The following is a 20,123-nucleotide window of genomic DNA, read 5'->3' as shown; positions in this document are numbered from 1 at the left end:
TAATCGCTCGGGTATTACAAAATGGCGACTTTTGCGAAAGCGCCACAATGATTATCTTCTTCAATCAATCTTTTTTCAATGAAAATGTCATATGAGTGTGACACGTGCAATCGATCCGATATATCTTGTATGAGAATTTATCTTTTCGAGACAAAAAGCGCGCTTTTTCTCACAACGCTCGACATATACTTACACATATATATTACTATTTGAAAAAAAATGGCAAGACGTAGAATTGAAGAAAACGGATTTTTTCCCTATATTTTTAGTTTTTGATGAAATTAATGACGTTTTATTGGCGCGGAGCTTCAATTTTCATCTGTCATTTTCACGCAAGATAACGCGATATTGGTAGCTCCGTCTAGCTGTCACCAGCTATCACTGTCACAATACAAACATGGCGACAATGATGTCCATTTAAAGAGCAGCGACGCGTTTTTACTCCACTTTTGCTACGACGAAATATTATCGTTTTATTATCGGCGATAACGAAGGTGCATCATGGGCAATGCCGACACAAAGTTGAATTTCCGAAAGGCAGTGGTGCAATTAACGTCGAAGACTCAGGTAAACAAAGAAATAGCCGCTTGTTTACGTGCCTGATCGGGTAACATATGATCGGTTGACAGATCGATAGGAACGTAAAATTTTCTTAATAAAATTGTCGATCAAAGAGAGAGAATCTATCATGAATTCAGTTGAAAAATCTATACTTTTCTTATTACGTGTATTAAGTTCGTGAATGAACTTATGTGTAATAACATGAGTGATTTTATAATAATAAAAGAAAAAATTATAAAAATTGTAATATGTATAATAACAAAAAATAGCCCTTTTCTCTATACATAATTTATATGTAAGCTATATTTTAATAACATTATTTTTTACATTGCCACAAATGAAAATATAACATTAAAATTAATGTATTTTTATGATACTGAAGAGATTGTCATTAGAAAAGTATTACCTTTCTTAAAATTTATTTAAATTTATATTGTATATTATTTTATACAATTTTTACCTAAAAATCATATATCAATATTTATACATAATATATATTAATAGGTGATTGATTCATCAGACGATACTTTCTGGGATCAGTTTTGGTCTGAGAATGTAACTAATGTTCAAGATATCTTCACTCTGATCCCAGCTCCGGAAATTCGTATCTTAAGAGAAGAGGCACCTTCTAATTTGGCCACATTATGTTACAAAGCAGTTGAAAAATTAGTTAAGGCAGTGGACAGTAGTTGTAGGACTCAACGGGAACATCAAACTGTCTTGAACTGCTGCCGCTTGCTCACACGTTTATTACCTTATATATTTGAAGATCCTGATTGGAAAGGCTTTTTTTGGTCCAGTTTACCTGGCAAAGATGATGAGGAGAGTTTGCCACTGGCGCATTCTCTGTTGAATGCTATTTGCGTAAGATATTTAAAATAATAATAATAATTGAGTATTCCATAAAGTATTTATATACATAACAATTTTAGAAATCTTAATAAAAAAAATAAATGCTAAATTATATATATATATATATATATATATATATATATATATATATTACTTTTAAAAGTTAATTAATGATAAATTCGATCAATTTTTACACAATACATGAGAACCTATTCTAATGTATGTTTTTGTTTTAGGATTTGTTGTTCTGTCCTGATTTTACAGTAGCTGCAAATAGGAAATCAGGCCCGGTAAATTTTATTAACTATTGGAGTTTTCATAATAAGAAGGAAGGAAGAATGAAATGTATTGTTACGCGACGCTATTTTTGCAGGATAAAGTCGACGAATTGCAATCAATAGATAGCTGTGAATACATATGGGAAGCGGGAGTGGGTTTCGCGTATTCACCACCGAGGTATCCCATTCTCGACTCAAATCGCACAGAATTGTTGAAACTTTTATTAACATGCTTCAGCGAAACCATGTACAATCCGCCGATGGATCCATCGATCACACCGAATAAATGGATTCAACATTTGACTAGCAGTGAAAACAGGTACAATTTATTTCTCTTACTTTAATTAATATACATATTTTTTTTTATTAAATTCTCTTGATACATATTCTTTTATTATCTATTTATATTTATTTACAAAATATCGTTAATATTATTATATATTTTTGTTAATAATTTATATATGCTGTAATTATACATGTGTGTGATTTTTCGCAGACACGCATTGCCGATGTTTACCTCGCTGTTAAATACGGTATGTGCGTATGATCCTGTTGGTTATGGGGTACCGTACAACCATTTGTTGTTCGCCGATTCCTTAGAACCGCTGGTCGATGTTGCGCTGCAAATTTTAATTGTAACATTGGATCATGATACCACTGGCGGAGCGCCATTGGATGAGGGGGCAGTCGGAGACAATTTGTTCATCAATTATTTGAGTCGAATTCATCGTGATGAAGGTGAATTTGTTTTATGGCATTTTATATATTTTAGCTATCCCAGATATTCTTTAATTATAGCGAATTCTTCGCTCGATGTAGAATTAGTTTTTACGCAACAAAGATTATTTTTTCTGCAATACTTTTAACATCCAGTTTTTCAAATATTTTTTTGTTAGTAGACAATCTCGAATTAAAGTTCTACAGCAAGTCAAAGTAATACATATTTGAAATTAATCGAGAAATAAGATTTCATTTTCTTATATCCTGAAAATTGCTTGATATTTTCATAAAAAATATATTTTTAATTATTTATAATCAAGAACAAAAAGTTGTAAAGAGATTTGAATGTATTGTATAGAAAATAAAAATTGAAACATATTATTTTTTTCTTCTACAGATTTCCAATTTGTCTTAAAGGGTATTACCAGACTATTGAACAATCCACTGATGCAAACGTATCTGCCAAACTCGACCAAGAAAGTGCATTTTCACCAGGAACTATTGGTTTTTTTTTGGAAGATGTGTGATTATAACAAGAAGTTCTTATATTATGTATTAAAGAGTTCGGATGTCCTCGAAGTTCTCGTGCCGATTCTTTATCATTTAAACGATTCACGAGCCGACCAATGTAAAATTTTCTGTTTTTTTTTCATCCAATCATTTATATTAGTGATTCAATTCAATACATCAAAATGTTTAAAATAAATTTTTATATGAAATGTGTTGTGTGTGTAGGAAATAATATTCTTTTTCTAGAGATAATATAACATGGACAGTATCTTTCTTCAACATAGCATAGAAGCATAATATTATAAATTCAATTATTTTTTAAACTATACATTTTAATTATAGAAAGAAAACATTAATTGATATTCTTCAGATATCTTCAGAGAGAAAAAATATTTTTATAGTATCTGATGATTGAATTGAAGCAGTGATATGTTAATGAATTATACCACATTAGTTTTCTTTTTTAATTAATTTGACTAATTGTCTACTTCTCACCTTTTTAATTTTTCAGCACGAGTTGGTTTGATGCATATTGGTGTATTTATTTTGCTTCTTTTGAGTGGAGAACGCAATTTTGGAGTGAGGTTGAATAAACCGTACACAGCTACAGTGCCTATGGACATTCCGGTTTTTACAGGTATGTTATTTGTATAAATTATATCCAATAATTTAAAAAAATAATCAGGTTTTTTAATGTAAAAAGCACAATAATTTAGATCGCGTTTCCGATTGTAGAGACATAAATTTTATATATAGTCACAGTTTTGTCGCAATTTCGTAAATGTATCTTAGCGGATTTTTAAATTGTTAATGTGCTATTCATTCTCTTTGTTTCAGGAACGCACGCCGATCTTTTAGTTACTGTATTCCACAAAATTATCACAACTGGTCATCAGAGACTGCAACCGTTATTCGACTGTCTGCTGACAATTCTAGTCAATGTTTCGCCGTATCTCAAAACCTTATCTATGGTGGCGAGTACAAAACTACTGCATCTTTTGGAGGCATTTAGTACGCCATGGTTCCTTTTCTCAGCAGTCACCAATCACCACTTGGTGTTCTTTCTGCTCGAAATCTTTAACAATATTATTCAGGTAATGTTTTTGCAAAATGTTCTTCTAAGCATATATAATCTGTTTTTTTTCCGTCAATATACAAAGAGTTTCAAAATAAGTGTAAAATTGATACATAGCATTATCGCTCATAAAATTTAAAACAAACTTTTTTTTATTAATTATTTGCAATTCACTTCTCCTTTCAATACGCTAGTCTATAATTTCAAGATTTGTAATATAATATAAATATAAATAATTTTTTTTGGAGATTATATTTTATTTTATTCTTATATATTTTAATATTACATGGAATATAATATCAAGAAAAGAAGTAATGTGTGGTGGAGTTCTATGATATTAGATCTGTCGCTCATGTTACTTTCGGGTTTTCAGTATCAATTCGACGGGAATAGTAATCTAGTGTACACTATAATACGCAAGCGACAAGTATTTCACGCGCTCGCAAACCTACCCAGTGATTGTACTACGATCGCAAAGTCTCTTAACAAGAGACAGCGTCGTCATATGCCTGCAAGCACGTCTAACGAAAATGTCAGCGAAACCGCGATGGAAGGATCGCATCCCGCACAACCCGCCGAACCCGGTACTTTGAAGGCGTCGCTATTGGAGACTCCTGGTGAGTCTCTCTTTGTATGTGATCTTGCAATTAAATTCAAGAGTCTTTTTCAGACTATTTACATTATATATGTAAAACTTATATTTCCAATTTTTATGTATTATCAATTCAAGCGCGTTGATTGCAGGTATCGAGAAAATGACAGAGAAAGAATCGGCGCATCCATTAAGCCCGTCAGCCAACATCGATATTGGTAAATCTATTGGTAATCTATCAGAGAGTAAGACAGATATCGCGGAGGAATCGATGAACGCGACCAAAAATTCTGTAGTTCCGGTAAGAAACAAAGAGAGATAAAACTTTGACACTGATTTTTTTAAATCTATTAACGCATAATAGCCAATATAGAAAGCAAATAAATATCGATAATAATAATAGAAATTTGTCTGATGCGCAGAAGGGTGGCATTCGTGTAGCTGAACAAGTGAATGCCAATGTGGATAACACGAATCAATGGGTGCCATCCAGCGAGTGGGTATGGCAATGGAAGAGCAAGCTTCCGCTACAGACTATTATGCGACTGCTCCAAGTTCTTGTGCCGCAAGTCGAGAAGATCTGCATTGACAAGTGAGTATTTTGATTCGATTTTTTAATTGCAAAAAAAATATACCTTAGTACATCGACAAATCAAAATTCTCATGAGAAAATCTTTTAATTTAATCATAAATTTAACTTAATTATTGGTAATTATTTTTAGCTTATTTATTCATTTTCCTTATTTACTCTCTGATACAATCTATTTAATTTAATAATAAAATATAGCTCAATCTGAATAATTATCATCTTAATTATCAATCTTTTATACAGATGTTTTATATTTTATTGTATTGTGAATAATTAAAACATCTATAAATTAAATGGAAATAAATCGAAAATTGTTTCGGACTTGAATGCTTTGTTTCCGTAGTTTCGGACGAGAAGCAACAATTCTTATAATCACACTTTCGCTTATATTTTTTTATCAATTTTATTATTAGGGGACTGACAGACGAGAGTGAAATCTTGAAGTTCCTGCAACACGGCACCCTGGTCGGCCTACTACCGGTGCCGCATCCTATTCTCATCAGGCGGTATCAAGCTAACGCCGGTACGACCGCATGGTTCCGTACATACATGTGGGGCGTTATATATCTAAGAAATGTCGAGCCTCCTATATGGTACGACACAGATGTCAAGTTATTCGAGATTCAGAGGGTCTAGGTAGCAAGAGACGCGTTATTATTCGCGCTCGAAATACTATTTTATTGGCAGTGCGCAGAAAGGTGAGTTTCGTGGAACTCATTATTGTGTACGATACAGAGCCGTTCCTATAAATATTAATTAAATTTTCAAGAACAAAATGTGACACGCTTTTGTATAAGAACTCGAAGAGATATAAAACTTAATTTATTCTCATACTCTTAAAATAAATAAGTTAAAATAAAGAGATAATTAGAAATGTGGAATAAATTTTTTCGGGGTCTAAAAAAATGTATTACGAGATCATTAGAATCCTAGAATTTCAATTAATTGAAATTCAACTCATTGTCTCTTTCGAGATTATTGAAATGGTTTCATTTAAATAATCTCAAAAAATTTAATAATTTTAAAAAATACATTTTTAATAAGCAAGAAACGGAAAGAATCAAATATCTACTTTGATTGATGGTTATACAAAGAGACATGTAACAAGACAAAGAGCGATGTTGACAAAGAACGAGTTGAATCATATGCACGCTTCATCTCGTTTTCGATTACTATTTACATGGCAAGAGCCTCCAAAATACTTTCATCTTGATGTAACATACATAAACCGTGTACAAGATTGTAAGCGTAGTTTAAAATCGATATCATATGATTTATTATTATTATTATATCCCGAAGACTGTAATCTCTCATTTGTATCATAGTAATAGATATACCGTTAATTATAGTGTGGAAAAAGCGTGTGTATATCGTTGGTCTTAAGGAAAAATACACTCATTAAATTAGGCTAGCAGAGATAATGAGAAAAGCTTATGCGCTGACTATAAATAAAAATTTATATTTTAAACTTTGCTTTTACATTTAGCATTTGTTTTATATATATATATATATATATATATATATATATATATATATATATATATTTACATATACATTTCCCTATATTATAAATTATTTATATTTTACATTTCTACATTCTTTATATTATTAATATTTTAAATGGTGAGAAATAGTTAAGAATAGTTTTTATATGATTATTTTCTTCAATAAAAGAATCTTTGATAAGATTGTTTCGTTAAGACCAGCAATATCGTAGGAGTATCATTATCGGAACTAGTTAATTCATCTTTCGCGATGTGAAGCTACGCTTTACAAGGGAAAACCTTTATTTGCTTTTTGCACCACATTGTCGTATGTTTTGCTATATACAAAGATATAAACTGATAAGATAAACATGAAGATAACACACTTATTTATAATGAAGAAGTACTTGAACACGCTTTCGCGAAAGATATATTATATTTCTAATTATAAGTTGAGAGAACATTTCCGGGTCTGCTCTTATTATATTCACTACAACACCACGTGGCCTTTCTTCTTTCTGTCTCCCGAGCGCGAGTTCATTTTTAGAAGAGTGTAAGTAATAAGAGAAGGCCCGATGAAAGGAAAACAATCGGTTTTTTTAACTTTTTTGAAACTTTATGCGCGGCAAATCAACTGCATTTTTTTTAAACTGTAATGCAAAGAACTGATCTTAGATCTATTTGTTCCTCCTAGCTGCACTCTCTTAGACTTTCTATGATTCGAGATAAAATGTATATTCAGGCATTCAAGATGATAAATCTTCCAGGAAATGGCTATGAATAAAAGGAAAATAACAAGATAAATAAAAGTAAAAGTCACATTATACAATTTTGATTCTTTCTTCCATCTTTTGCAAGCTGATCGATAATTTATATTATATTAATTTAGGAGTAGATAAAATCCAAATAAATTATAATAAATTGGAATGTGTTTTAAATTTTTAAGATTTTTAGAATTTACTTTCTTATTTTTAGATGAAAACGGGAGATTGTTCTCAAGTGCAGTCAGAAAGGACTTTACTAGATAGAAAAATAACTTTTGTACATCGTAGTACAATTATGACTTGTAATAACGAAAAATGTTCACAAACACGAGATCTCACATCAGTATGTATTATATTTACTTGCCCTTAAATATATACAGAGTTATGACATAAAGAATCATTTACAGGCGTGTATACATACTTTCTTTCTCTCTCGCATTCATAGAAAAAGAAATATATAAAATCGTATTACATTTCCCGCTTATAGCTTTCTAATCTGCGTCATAAATTATCGCGAGACATTGCATGCGCGCTTATATATATCGTGAAACCACGCGATTTAAATCGTACGTATATGTATATGATATTCGGTAACATTTGTACACGTTTGATGAACAGGTAGTTGCACCTGCTTGAAAATTGAAACTGTACGTCAAACGTGCCTATTATTAGTTGCTTATCGTAAGTAACGGCGATCGAATCGTGCATTTTGCAAACTCGATACCTTGACTCGAATCGCATGTTTAAAGTTGTGCGCTTCTTTTCTTTTATATTTTGTGTGTGTGTGTGTGTGTGTGTATGCTGTATGTGAGTGTCAATCCTCTCGCATCCTATGAAAATAACGAGGTAATCGAACATAACGATTCTTAGAATAAGCGAATTCTTAGAATAATTATACATATTTAAGGAAGTCCTAAGACCGGAAGAACCAATGGATAAAATCGAATGAATCGATCGAGTTTACGACTTGTGTCGCGCTAAGCTAAAGTTAAGTCAAATATATCACACGGTATCTCGAAGTATAAAAGATTAGAATACAGTTTACCTGCACCACAAACGTAAATTCGGTGGCGGAGCGTGGCTCCTCTCCTCTCCCCCGCTCCCTCATATAATGCCCACTAAAAAATATAGCCGCGCGTATCTTTTTCCAAATCTCTCGACTTCCCGTTGTGTTATCGATGTGTTATCGTCATTGCGTCATTCTTATCACAGATGTGAAAGTTAATACTAGAGAATTGATTTGTGTCACCTTGAGTAGCGGAGACACGAGAATGTCGCGAAGAAAGGTTTCGAAGGAGTCCGTCTTTGAATTTCACGCTGGTCCGGCGATTTCATCGCATACCTTGTCGTAACTGGGCGGCGGCGCCTCGTCCGAGAACGTAGGTGGCAGCGGCGGTATCAGAATAGCGATGTGATAAGGTGGCGGCGGTGGATTCTGCCTTATCGCCGTCGTCGTCGTCATTCTGCCGATGACGGTCTCGCCGATACCAGACGCGTTTGTCAGAGCGGCCAGGTGATCCTCCTGCATGCGAGCGCCCGTTCGGTCAATGTGCTCCGGTCGACTGCCGTGGTGATAATGGCTTTGATCATGACGCCGGCAGAAGATCGAGTACAGACATGCCGATAACAATAGTATCAACAGCCCGCAAAACATGAGTATCTCCAAGCCTGGCCCCTGTTAATACGGAGATAAGAAATAATTAGCAAAAAGAAGAAGAATCGTAAATCTCATAAATAATTTGGCATAATAAAAATTTTTTATATAAAACTTATTTATCCGCCTTTATTTTCTTATTTTTTAATAATAGATTCTTTGAAATATTTATGTCACTATTTACCGCGACTTTCTACATTTTTATGTCTTATGAAGATTTTATAAACTCTTATAGTCGCATGCCTATAAGATATCCCTCTTGCGAATTCTTTAATTAATTTGTAATCAATTTTTATTTAATGAATTTTTGTCCAAAAATGTTCTATATTAAATATTTTTGTGATGGATCTTCTCAGACTTACAAAATCCTTTCAAAGTAAGATATAAAGATACTTGCCCTATAACCGAAGTAGAACTTGGCGGCCGCCACGAAACCCGTCGCTAGGACGAACGTGATCCAGACGGCGCAACGCAACCGATAGCCAGCCAGTTCGGCGTCACTGAATTCGAAGAAGCCCAGTAGATTTCTGTTGGTGCCGTTCGCACTAGTCGTATTAGATAGAATCAATTGATTGTTGCTGGTGTCAGTGACGTTGCTGCGAACAACGTGAACAGAGTCGATTTAATACAGCTATATATATATATTTTTTTTATTAAGCTCGCAAAATCGAGGGCGAATCTCTTATAAGTGATCTTTCCGCTGATAGATATGTATAAGTGAGTCACCCTGTGTATAAGAAGAGCATGTTCCTCTCAGAATGTCTCCTCTCTCTCTCTCTCTCTTTCTCTTTTTCTTAGTGTAGACCTTTTTGTGTTTTCATTAATTACTTGGGGATGTTGTTCAGTTGAGCGAGTTGGGCGGCGCTGAGCGATGTCGATGAACGATTCTCGTTGTTGAGGATTCGCGCGGATGTCAGCGTCGTCGTCGTAGATCGGGCGACGATGCTTCGGCAGGAATTATTGATATTACTAGGCCCGGCTGACGATGCGTTTCCAGCTGCGAAGTTACCTGCGAGGCCTTGAAATCGACGCACCGGAGTCACCATCTGCCTGAGCTCGCCGCCGCGCCGACATTGACCTGTAAATATAATAGTTTTTTTTTATTGGCTTGTAAAAATTAACTATAAATGAAACAACGGATAGAGAAATGAATCCAGAAATGAAAAAAAAAAGAAATGAGTCAAGAGATGGAAAAAAAAAAAAATTAAATATGTATGCATTTTCTGAAATTTTCTCTTAGTTTTTCTTCTCGTTTCGTTTCGTATTCATTTAAACTTATCTTTATTTGGTTCGCTTTATAGAATTATCTTGAAACATGATTCCTAAATCATTCTGAGTGATATGTGATAGTAATAATAATCTTTTACAATGTGTATCTTAATAATAATAATCTCTTACAAAGTGTATTTTAAATATCTTAAAACGTAATAACATTTGTAATAAACACAAGTAATTTATATTGTTATTTATATTACTTTTATATTCTTTCTACTTATACACTTACTACGTGTTTTGGGCACAGGTGTGGCGGGGTATCGGCGGCCGGTGAAGCCGTAGTACCTGCCCGCCGGTTTGTTGATCCAGAAGTGCATCAGGATATCACTGTGCAGCGAGCTCAGAGATTCATCGTTGCCTGATAACAATGTATTAAATCATATATAGTCACAATAATACAACTATTTCATTCTTTTGCAAGTGCAGAAAAAGAGACGGCTTAACACAGATGATTCGACTAAGCAGGCAATATTCAAAATTTTTGGCAGAGAAAGAAGAATGGGATTCACATTTAGCGAGACTTTCAAGATCAGTCTGTTCATTTGTCAAAACTGAGTATAGTAGAATTTTAGATACTTTTAGAATTAATTGCATTTTTTTATGCATTTAATTTGCGAATTCTCTATTAACTCTCCTCAAAAGATCCTTGGTCAAATATGAAGAACAATTTCTTCTTGCACAATATTGTGAAATCTATGGAACCCCTCCACCAAAGTGTCTCTTTTCTATCTGCAATATCTGCACAGATGCCTACAAACTATAATTTAGAAAAATTTTAAAATCTTAATTTTTCATATAATTTCTTACCCAGTGATGCTTCCGCACCAACGCGCGATTTATACACGATCCTTTTCGAGCATCTTTTTCAATACAGTTTTTTCGAGGTTGGCTCAAGGCCTTGTTGCACATGTATCCTAGATAAATGCGCCGTATCAATCTTCGATATATACTGCTCATCGTCTTTCATGAGCTTCGTTAGTGATGCTTATTAAATTCATTTTCTATCCTAAGATTGTCAAGCTCAATAATCTCTGAAAACAAGACCATCAATTAAATAATGTTATAGAGTAACTGGTATTTTGTTTTAAATTTTGAAGCAAATACTATATAACAAAAAATATAGTTAATGATTTGAAAAATATGCACATTGTGTACATGTTTACTTGATGTACAAAAAGAAATATTGCAAAACATACCGCCATATCTAAATTATTAATACAGTTTTATTTTTATTTCAAGTTTTATTTTTATTTCAAATTTTTGTCTGATGGAATTCAATATTATATGTGCATATTCTTGTGGGAAAAATATCTTAAGAGAAAAATAAAATATAATAAAAAGATGCAAAAATTAAAAACAAATTTCTTTACAATTGTCTTCTATATTTAAATTATTGTATATTTAAAGCTATTGAGAAACGAATACAGAAAGATATTCAACCTTTTCCACGAGAAAATAAAAAAAGGAACTTAATTATAAAAGAAAAGTATAGAAAGTGCAAAGAGAAAGTAAAAGGAGAATAAATCTAACAGATTTATTCTTTCCTGCTTCCCGCATTTAAAGTAAAAATATATTCAATTTTGGCTGAAAAAAGAGAAAAGGATAGAAAATTCCTATTAATTAAATAACGAAGTATATAAAAATAAAAATAAAAGAAATACGGGGGATGACATGCTCACTGCTTCCTCGAGCAGCTGGAAGGAAAAAGCGTCCACGATACTCACTTGCGTGTCATTCAACGTTCCCTCTCCAACCTGTCAGGAGAGGAATCAAACATGTTCGTAGATCGAACTCTTCGATCTTATCCGTACAACATCGGAAACGCAAATACTTTCTCTGCGTATATATCTTTCTGCGTATATATCTACGCTCTCACGCTTCTCCTTTCGTCCTGTCAAAGACGCACATCTTCATCTCGTTTCTCTCTCTCTTCATATCCGGTCTTTTCAGGAGCGATATCACTTTTTCTCGTGTAGTTTTGAAATTGGAGGAGCACCAAAACGAATGGTGCCACGGTGATGACGCGCGTCAATAACAGATATCTATTTCTCGCGCGACAGTTGACAAGAGCCGCTCCATTCGCATTTCACCGGCGACGGCGCGACACGCGAGACGTCGATTTTGACGTTTGCGTCGCGGGAATAAAAATGACAACAACATGGCGCAACCAATCAGATTCGTCCCTTTTCGATAATCGTCTCTGTTTATATCACTCGTACCTTTTACACTCAGGTTTCTTGCTCCTCTTCTCACACACTCGAGTATATTTCCTCGTTCCTCAAGTATAAAAATTTTTATAAATTGCAATTAAAAAAAAAAGGGAACGAACAAGTTTACATATTTTACTAGTTGCTATTGATTATCATCGTCACATGAATGACTAATATGTAGATAATAAAGTTAGGTTAAGTTTGGTTATTTGTTTAAGAAATTTTTCGTAAAATTTCAATGAAATGTTATTTATGATTGAGAGTTATATGATTCGCGCCGGTTCGCGATATTTGCGACGATGTTTTTCGAAAAACGTCGCGACAAAGGATTCTCAAGAAATTATATTGCAACCTCATGATAATTTTACATCGGTGCGACGGAAATCTCTGAAGATTGCTATTCTGGGTGCACCGAATGCTGGAAAAAGCACGCTGGTTAATCAACTTATTAAAAGATCGGTAAATAAATATTAAATTATTTTTATCTTTTTTTTTTATTCATAAGAAAAATGATGCCAGAATTTATTGTAGAATGTATACTGTAGAATCTATTTTTTATCTTATATATATTCATCTATTTTATTTTCTATATAATATTTTTTGTTTAAATTTGTTTTCTTTCCGTATCTTATATATATATATATATATATATATATATATATATATATATATATATCTTTTTTTTTAGATATGTCCTGCATCTTCAAAAGTACATACAACGCAAACCAAAGCAGATGCAATTTATTGCGAAAATGATACTCAGTTGATATTTATGGATACACCCGGTATGGTTTCCGCAAAAGAACTTAAACGATACAAGTTAGCCGATACCTTTAGAAATGATCCAAAAGTTTCCTTGGCAACAGCAGATATTGTGGGGATTGTGCAAGATGCCCAGAATATGTACACTAGAGATAAGATCAATCCAAATATATTGGCACTATTGACTGAGAATATAATAAATAAGATTCCCATGATTTTAATTTTTAATAAGGTGGATAAATTGAAAAAGAAAGAGGTATTACTGCAACTTGTGAACATTATGATCAAGAACTCGAAATCTTTGAAGTTCTCTGATATATTTATGGTATCTGCTTTAACCGGGGATGGCACTGATGACTTGAGGGTAAATAAGCTTGCAACTGTGAATAATTAAATGCTTATAATGTAACATAAACAATTATTTTTTTGGTGATGAACAATTTTTTAATGATTTAAAATCTGTATTATATATAAATTACATTGTGTTTTGCAGACTTACTTGCTGGATTCAGCTAAGCCGCGAGACTGGCAATATGAAGGACATATATACAGCAATTACAAATGCGAAGATATAATACAGCAGACAGTACGAGCAAAACTGATGGATATTCTACCGAATGAGGTTCCATATAACTTGAAAATAATATTGGAACACTTTGATACAGGAGCTGATGATAATATTATGGCAGTAGTGACTGTCTCATGTCCCAAAAAAAATATTGCTAGACTCTTAATTCGTAGGAATATAAATAAATTAGTAGGCAATAGAATAAAACAAGTTGCTGTTATGGCAGAGCAGGAATTGCGGCATGCTTTTCGAACACCGGTGAGATTGAGACTAATCGTGCAATCTCCAACATGATTCAGTTTGCTATTATTATTTGTAAAATAAATAAATAATTGATAATTACACACAGTCGAATTAAAATATAATTCCCATTAATTTTATTTTCCTAACCTGAGGGTTTGCCATTTTCTTTTTATGAAAGTTCAAAGCTAGTAAATCTGATTAATCTCATTGAAATGAAATTTAACAGGAAAATGATATTTTTTGATGTAACGCGTATAAATAAAAATAATATGTAATTACATATGACAATTCTATGTAATGAACATATTTATTCGTACGTTTTCCTTTCTACATTCATTTACAACTCTATGATGCAAGGTATCATTTTTTTAGGGATTAGACTTCTACGTATTTTTAATCTATGATTGTGCGAGAAGTGACGTCATCCTGTTCCGTCTTAAAAAGGCGGGAAATGCTGTCAAATGCGCGTAGCGCGTAGAAACGGCGCGATAATAATGGCGCAGCGTCGTATAGAGTGAGTAGATTGTGAAAATAATTATTTGGAAAAGAATTTAACAAAGTATTTCAATCATTAATAAGTCCAATGACATAACGTAATTTGATCGATAACATAAAACTCATGATTTCAGTAATTGACATGTAATTTGACAATTTTTTTTTCTAAACATGTGATTTTTCGAGTAACATAATGTTGTTTTATCGTTACAGCTCTTTCTTCACGAAAATATCGTCCAAGAAGGAAAACTCGAGCGAGGATTCGGAGAGGTACGTGTTTGGTTATAAATGTTAATAGTCTCTAGATAAATTGATTATGTTAAAAATCCTCGCCACTTGCTCGCGCTTGAGCTCGCTGACTTTATCAGTTCGACATTTCAAGTTCGCGAACACAGCTCATAATCGATTTGTTGTCGTTTTTAATTGGATACATACAACCAACAGCAACAACTTGTCCGACAAGAAAAAGAATCAGGATGCACCGGGAAGCGGCAAACGGAAGAGAGATAATAGCAATAGATTTGCTAGGTAAACAAGAGAATTATTTATTTCATATTTCTCTGTTCTCTTTCCTATTTACATTATTTTTTAAAATTGTTATTTTTATAGTTCTCCTTCCAAGAAGATAGACCACAAACTTACGAAGCCAAAGACAATTTCCAAGACGCCTTCTCCAAGTGCAAAACCTCATGCAAAGCTGGGTAAATATACTGCTGAACTATTGTATATTGAATGTTATATATGTTTATAATTATTTTTTTAGGAACCATTCCAAAAAATAAGTCGAATAAACTTTCACCTGGAGCACCAAATAAAAAGAGGAAACTGACAAACACTCCAAAAAAGGAGGCAAAAGATGAATCTAAAAATGTGAATGGAGCTGAGAAAGTAAAAAGTGCTCAAGTAGAAAATGATACAGTTGAAAGTGAACAGAAAAAAGAAGAATCTACTTCTCCAGAAAAAAAATTTGGTTCTGATGAGGAAAAAAAACGGAGAATATTGTAAAAAAGAAACGAACCAGAATAATAATAGATTCTAGTGACGATGAGGATCACCTACCGGTAAATTTAGATCATTCTAAAATTGATAATCCTCTTATAAAAGAACTTATTTTGGATTAAATTTATGTTTGTAAATTTTTGTTTATATTTGCAAATAATTATTTATAGTTACCTGAAAGTCCCAAAAAATTGGAGGTTAATGGCAAAGAAAAAAAGATTGAAAGCACAGATGAGTGTAGTAAAATAAATAAGAATGCATCAGATGATGAAACGAATCAAAATATTTTGGATATCAAGGAGAAGATCGAAACCCTGAAGGAGCCTACACCAGAGAAGAAATCAAAGACTACTAAGAAAATGCATAACTTTTTCAGTACGTATTAAAAATTTAAATATTTTTAGATTATTAATTAAAATTTAAACCAGAGTGTATCTTTAAATAATGTAAAATTATAATCTTACAAGTTTTAATGGAATCTGATTTAAATAATTATTTAAATCTATTGTTAAACAGCATCTAAGCAAAAGAATGATGCAAAGGATAACAAGATAGGTGATGCAAAAAGCAATAACCAGTCTTATAATCCTAGCACATCTGATTATCATCCGATAAACAATGCGTGCTGGAAACGAGAAGACAAGTAAGTTGGAACTATGATTGGAATGGAGAAAAATTTCAAAAAATTTAAAATTCTATCTTTTTTTGAAATTTATTTACAGAACTCCATATAGCGCTTTTACGCGCACTTTGGAGCTTATCGAAGAAACGAGTGCGAGATTGAAGATAGTAGAAATATTGTCAAATTACTTTCGATCTGTCATAGTTCTGAGCCCCATGGATCTTTTGCCAAGTGTATATCTGTGCCTTAATCAATTAGCGCCTGCATATGAAGGTAAAGATTGAAAAATTATGTACATTATAATATATAGAGAAAGTAATTTAATTTAAAGAGATAGTTATTTAAATTTTATTTATTTTATATATTTGATTAGAGATTGCTTGTGCAGTGTTTATTTTATTTTAGGAATTGAGCTTGGCGTTGCTGATACGAACCTGATGAAAGCGATAGCGCAATGTACTGGTAGGACATTGACGCAAATTAAAGCCGATGTCCAGGAAGTTGGCGATTTGGGAATTGTAGCAGAAGGTAGCAGATCCAATCAGAGAACTATGTTTCAGCCAGCACCGTTGACAGTTCCCATTGTATACTCTAAATTGAAAGAGATTGCTCAAATGACGGGCCATGCGGTAATCCATAACTACTATAATCAGAATTTATATTATCAGTAATATGAATTTAAGTTAGGAAAACTTTTGCAGATCAGTAATATAAAATAAAAAAAGAAGTTTTAATTTAGGAAACTAATTTTTAATCTAAATTACATTTAATTATTATATACTACATATAAGTTTCAAATTATATAAAATACATTTAAAAATAAAAATTAAATTTATATGAATTTTAAATAAGCTGAATGAAAAATAAAGATTGATGTTTATATCTAAATTGAAAAACTAAACATAATACATTGAAGAATATAAATTAGAAGAGATTAGATTTATCTAAAAATAAAATGTAAACTGTATTATTTGTACAAAATAATTTTTTTTTTATATATACAGTCTCTGACGAAAAAATTGGACAAGATTCAAACGTTGTTTGTGGCATGTCGTAATACGGAAGCAAGGTATCTTATTAGATCGTTGGCTGGAAAGCTTCGCATAGGTTTGGCCGAACAATCTGTTTTGCAAGTAAGTCGTTGGTGATATCGCGCATTGTTACGATCGATATTTTTATTTGTATTTTCTTAGGCATTGGCTCTAGCGTGTGCTATGACGCCGCCAGAACAGGACTATCCACCAGAAATCTTAAACGCGAGCAAAAAAATGTCGACCGATCGTTTTAAAGAGAAATACGATGAAATAGCACTTATACTAAAAACAACATATTGGTAAGCAATACAATATTATTTTGAAAATACTACTCTGAATATTAAAGTGGATTAATGAGAAGAAGATATAATAAAAATATGTAACACGTTTTATTTTAAAATAATTTTTTAAAATAAAATATTTGTTTAAAAAAGAGAGAGAAAAAGATATTTTCGCGCACACACAAACATACAATAATAAAGTTATTAAATTATTAATTAAAATAAGTATAATTAATCACAAATAAAATTTTATTTTTTTTTTTACTTGAAAATAAAATATTAAATATTTAAATATCAATTTCCTATTTTTTGATAATTAAGATGACTTACATTTATTTATAGTGAGTGTCCGAACTACAATCTTATAATTCCCGTTTTACTGGAAGATGGAATCAATGCCTTGCCGAGTAAGTGCAAGCTCACGCCTGGAATACCTTTAAAACCTATGTTGGCACATCCTACCAAAGGTGTTCAAGAAGTCCTGACACGATTTGAGGGTTTAAAATTCACATGCGAATGGAAATATGACGGAGAGAGAGCACAGGTTCTTATTTACTTAACTTTGTAAATTACCAGATAATACTATATTGAAAAGAAATGTACTATGTGCCAGAATCAATTACCTGAAATTGCGATAATTTCAAGATTTAAGTCGATTATAATATTATAATGCAACAGATACACGTCGCGGATAATGGCCAAGTCAATATCTATAGTCGAAATCAGGAAAACAATACTAGTAAATATCCGGATATCATTAAACGATTCAAGAATACTCGTGGTGATTTGGTGAAGAATTGTATACTTGATTGCGAGGCGGTCGCCTGGGACAATGAGCAGAAACAGATTCTTCCATTTCAAATACTCAGCACGAGAAAGCGAAAGGTAATATAGTTGTTTATAAATGTAATTATTACGATTATAATCGTCATAATTTAATGGTCACTATGATTATAATTAATGTAATTGTTATAATTGTTCGTTTTAAAATAACATTATTCTTGTTCTTAGGACGCCAACGAAGAGGATATAAAAGTGCAAGTATGCGTATTTATGTTCGATCTGTTGTACTTAAACGATGAGCCGTTGGTAAAGAAATCCTTTGCAACGCGTCGCGAGTTGCTGAAGCAGCATTTCAAGGAAGTAGAAGGCGAATGGAAATTTGCCAATAGTATGGATACCACAACAATGGAGGAGGTACAAATCTTTTTGGATGAATCTGTGAAGGGTAACTGTGAGGGTCTAATGGTGAAGACGCTGAAGGAGGATGCAACCTATGAGATCGCCAAGCGATCGAGAAATTGGTTGAAGCTGAAAAAAGATTACTTGGACGGCGTAGGTGATACGCTAGATGTGGTTGTAATCGGTGGTTACATCGGCAAAGGAAAGAGAACAGGCACTTATGGTGGCTTCCTTTTGGCTTGTTATGATCAAGAAAACGAGGAGTACCAAAGCATTTGTAAAGTACGTTTTTATAACATATTTTATCGATGTTATGAAAGTGAAGAGAAGGGGCATGCATTAACAAAATTTTTTTTTGTGTTAAATAATTCCAATATTTATTGAGATATTGTTAAAATATCTTTTTCAAATTATGAAAAAATATGATAAATTTGATAATTTTTGTAATTTGATGTATTATTTTAGTTCGTATATTAATATGTATTGCTTTCTAATAAACAGATCGGCACAGGCTTCAAGGAGGAAGATCTTGAGAACCACACAAAATTCTTAAAGGAACATGTGATACCTCAGACGAAATCGTACTATCGTTTCGACAGCAGCCATGAGCCCGATCATTGGTTTGAACCAGTACAAGTGTGGGAGATTAAATGCGCCGATCTCTCCCTATCGCCAGTTCATAGGGCAGCTATCGGAATAGTGAGTTCCCAAAGTTTTAAATTCTTTCAATTACATCAAAAAACAAAACTAATATTGCATAATAGAAATGTTTTAACATCGATATTCTCAATTAAAAAAATCTTTTGGCATGAGAAGATTTGCGTTATTGAATTTCGAGAACATATAATATATCCTTTTTCTTCAAAAGTAAATTGAAATGATATCACGAGTGGTTTCTGCTATTAAATATCTTTTGAATTAGAAAATTGATATCGTTACATATTAAATTTTTTGCTTTGTCTAGGTTGATCCAGAAAAAGGTATATCTTTAAGATTTCCGCGATTTATTAGGATACGCGAGGATAAAAACTGTGAAGAAGCCACTTCTGCTCAGCAGGTGGCAGATATGTACAATAATCAAGAACAGATCAAAAACAAAACGTCGGCATCGAAAGCTACGGAGGAAGATTTCTATTAATTTTTTTTCTTTAATTTATATGTCTACACACAAATCTGGTATGTCTTCTATTTTTTATAATTATGATTTTGTAAGGATTACTGTAAATAAAACGTATGCATCATCTTATATGACTTGGCATCAAATTACTATGTGATATTCTATTCTTGTCGCATCTGATATATTTTTAATAAAAATATATTGGGAGACTATAACTTTTATTATTAATATTTTTTAAAATTCTTGTTTATACGAC

General features: G+C 32.5%; 4 protein-coding genes across 6 annotated transcripts; 3 read left to right on the top strand and 1 right to left on the bottom strand.

Moving 5' to 3' along the window:
• Positions 1-110: 110 nt before the first annotated feature.
• Positions 111-6,684, top strand: LOC126854842 (protein HID1). Its single transcript, XM_050601943.1, has 12 exons — positions 111-567; positions 1,066-1,425; positions 1,650-1,703; positions 1,787-2,010; positions 2,188-2,429; positions 2,809-3,039; positions 3,433-3,558; positions 3,759-4,015; positions 4,370-4,613; positions 4,741-4,889; positions 5,011-5,180; positions 5,591-6,684. The coding sequence occupies exons 1-12, from the start codon at positions 502-504 to the stop codon at positions 5,811-5,813; spliced, it is 2,346 nt and encodes a 781-aa protein (XP_050457900.1). The 5' UTR covers positions 111-501; the 3' UTR covers positions 5,814-6,684.
• LOC126854845 (uncharacterized) lies at positions 2,193-12,424 on the bottom strand. 3 transcript variants are annotated; one of them, XM_050601947.1, is made up of 8 exons: positions 12,079-12,424; positions 11,162-11,385; positions 10,584-10,712; positions 9,908-10,157; positions 9,477-9,675; positions 8,768-9,100; positions 3,417-3,534; positions 2,193-2,311 (listed from the first exon to the last, which is right to left on the bottom strand). In XM_050601947.1, the coding sequence occupies exons 3-7, from the start codon at positions 10,669-10,671 to the stop codon at positions 3,526-3,528; spliced, it is 879 nt and encodes a 292-aa protein (XP_050457904.1). In that variant the 5' UTR covers positions 10,672-10,712; positions 11,162-11,385; positions 12,079-12,424; the 3' UTR covers positions 2,193-2,311; positions 3,417-3,525. The 3 variants fall into 3 exon arrangements, with proteins under 3 accessions (XP_050457904.1, XP_050457903.1, XP_050457902.1); XM_050601946.1 differs by having other exon boundaries at positions 8,675-9,100; positions 12,079-12,419; XM_050601945.1 differs by lacking the exons at positions 2,193-2,311; positions 3,417-3,534 and having other exon boundaries at positions 8,211-9,100; positions 12,079-12,415.
• Positions 12,425-12,596: 172 nt separating this feature from the next.
• On the top strand, positions 12,597-14,236 carry LOC126854844 (GTPase Era, mitochondrial). The gene is made up of 3 exons (XM_050601944.1): positions 12,597-13,023; positions 13,253-13,690; positions 13,820-14,236. Exons 1-3 carry the CDS (start codon positions 12,808-12,810, stop codon positions 14,186-14,188), a joined length of 1,023 nt encoding a protein of 340 aa, XP_050457901.1. The 5' UTR covers positions 12,597-12,807; the 3' UTR covers positions 14,189-14,236.
• Positions 14,237-14,920: 684 nt separating this feature from the next.
• Positions 14,921-19,996, top strand: LOC126854858 (DNA ligase 1). The gene is given in 15 exon segments (XM_050601975.1): positions 14,921-15,160; positions 15,242-15,333; positions 15,396-15,611; positions 15,614-15,693; positions 15,802-16,006; positions 16,148-16,274; positions 16,354-16,526; positions 16,659-16,882; positions 17,258-17,386; positions 17,447-17,586; positions 17,911-18,112; positions 18,247-18,453; positions 18,580-19,032; positions 19,252-19,449; positions 19,715-19,996. Coding segments are annotated over 15 exon segments (2,832 nt in total). The 5' UTR covers positions 14,921-14,948; the 3' UTR covers positions 19,889-19,996.
• The last annotated feature ends 127 nt before the right edge of the window (positions 19,997-20,123 follow it).

Source organism: Cataglyphis hispanica, chromosome 14, assembly GCF_021464435.1.
Source record: "Cataglyphis hispanica isolate Lineage 1 chromosome 14, ULB_Chis1_1.0, whole genome shotgun sequence".
NCBI lineage: Eukaryota > Metazoa > Arthropoda > Insecta > Hymenoptera > Formicidae > Cataglyphis > Cataglyphis hispanica.
The sequence above is the reverse complement of the archived record's forward strand: the minus strand, read 5'-3'. Positions and strand labels throughout refer to the sequence as shown.

Excerpts from the sequence above, each read along its gene's own strand:
- LOC126854842 (XM_050601943.1), top strand. The coding sequence starts at position 502 with ATGGGCAATGCCGACACAAAGTTGAATTTCCGAAAGGCAGTGGTGCAA. Across the intron at positions 3,040-3,432 it reads CGATTCACGAGCCGACCAAT|CACGAGTTGGTTTGATGCAT; the intron begins GTAAAATTTTCT and ends TTAATTTTTCAG. Across the intron at positions 5,181-5,590 it reads GAGAAGATCTGCATTGACAA|GGGACTGACAGACGAGAGTG; the intron begins GTGAGTATTTTG and ends TTTTATTATTAG.
- LOC126854844 (XM_050601944.1), top strand. The coding sequence starts at position 12,808 with ATGTTATTTATGATTGAGAGTTATATGATTCGCGCCGGTTCGCGATAT. Across the intron at positions 13,024-13,252 it reads ATCAACTTATTAAAAGATCG|ATATGTCCTGCATCTTCAAA; the intron begins GTAAATAAATAT and ends CTTTTTTTTTAG. Across the intron at positions 13,691-13,819 it reads ATGGCACTGATGACTTGAGG|ACTTACTTGCTGGATTCAGC; the intron begins GTAAATAAGCTT and ends TGTGTTTTGCAG.
- LOC126854845 (XM_050601946.1), bottom strand. The coding sequence starts at position 10,671 with ATGCACTTCTGGATCAACAAACCGGCGGGCAGGTACTACGGCTTCACC. Across the intron at positions 10,158-10,583 it reads ACCTGTGCCCAAAACACGTA|GTCAATGTCGGCGCGGCGGC; the intron begins GTAAGTGTATAA and ends TTATATTTACAG. Across the intron at positions 9,676-9,907 it reads CAACTGAACAACATCCCCAA|CAACGTCACTGACACCAGCA; the intron begins GTAATTAATGAA and ends CGTTGTTCGCAG.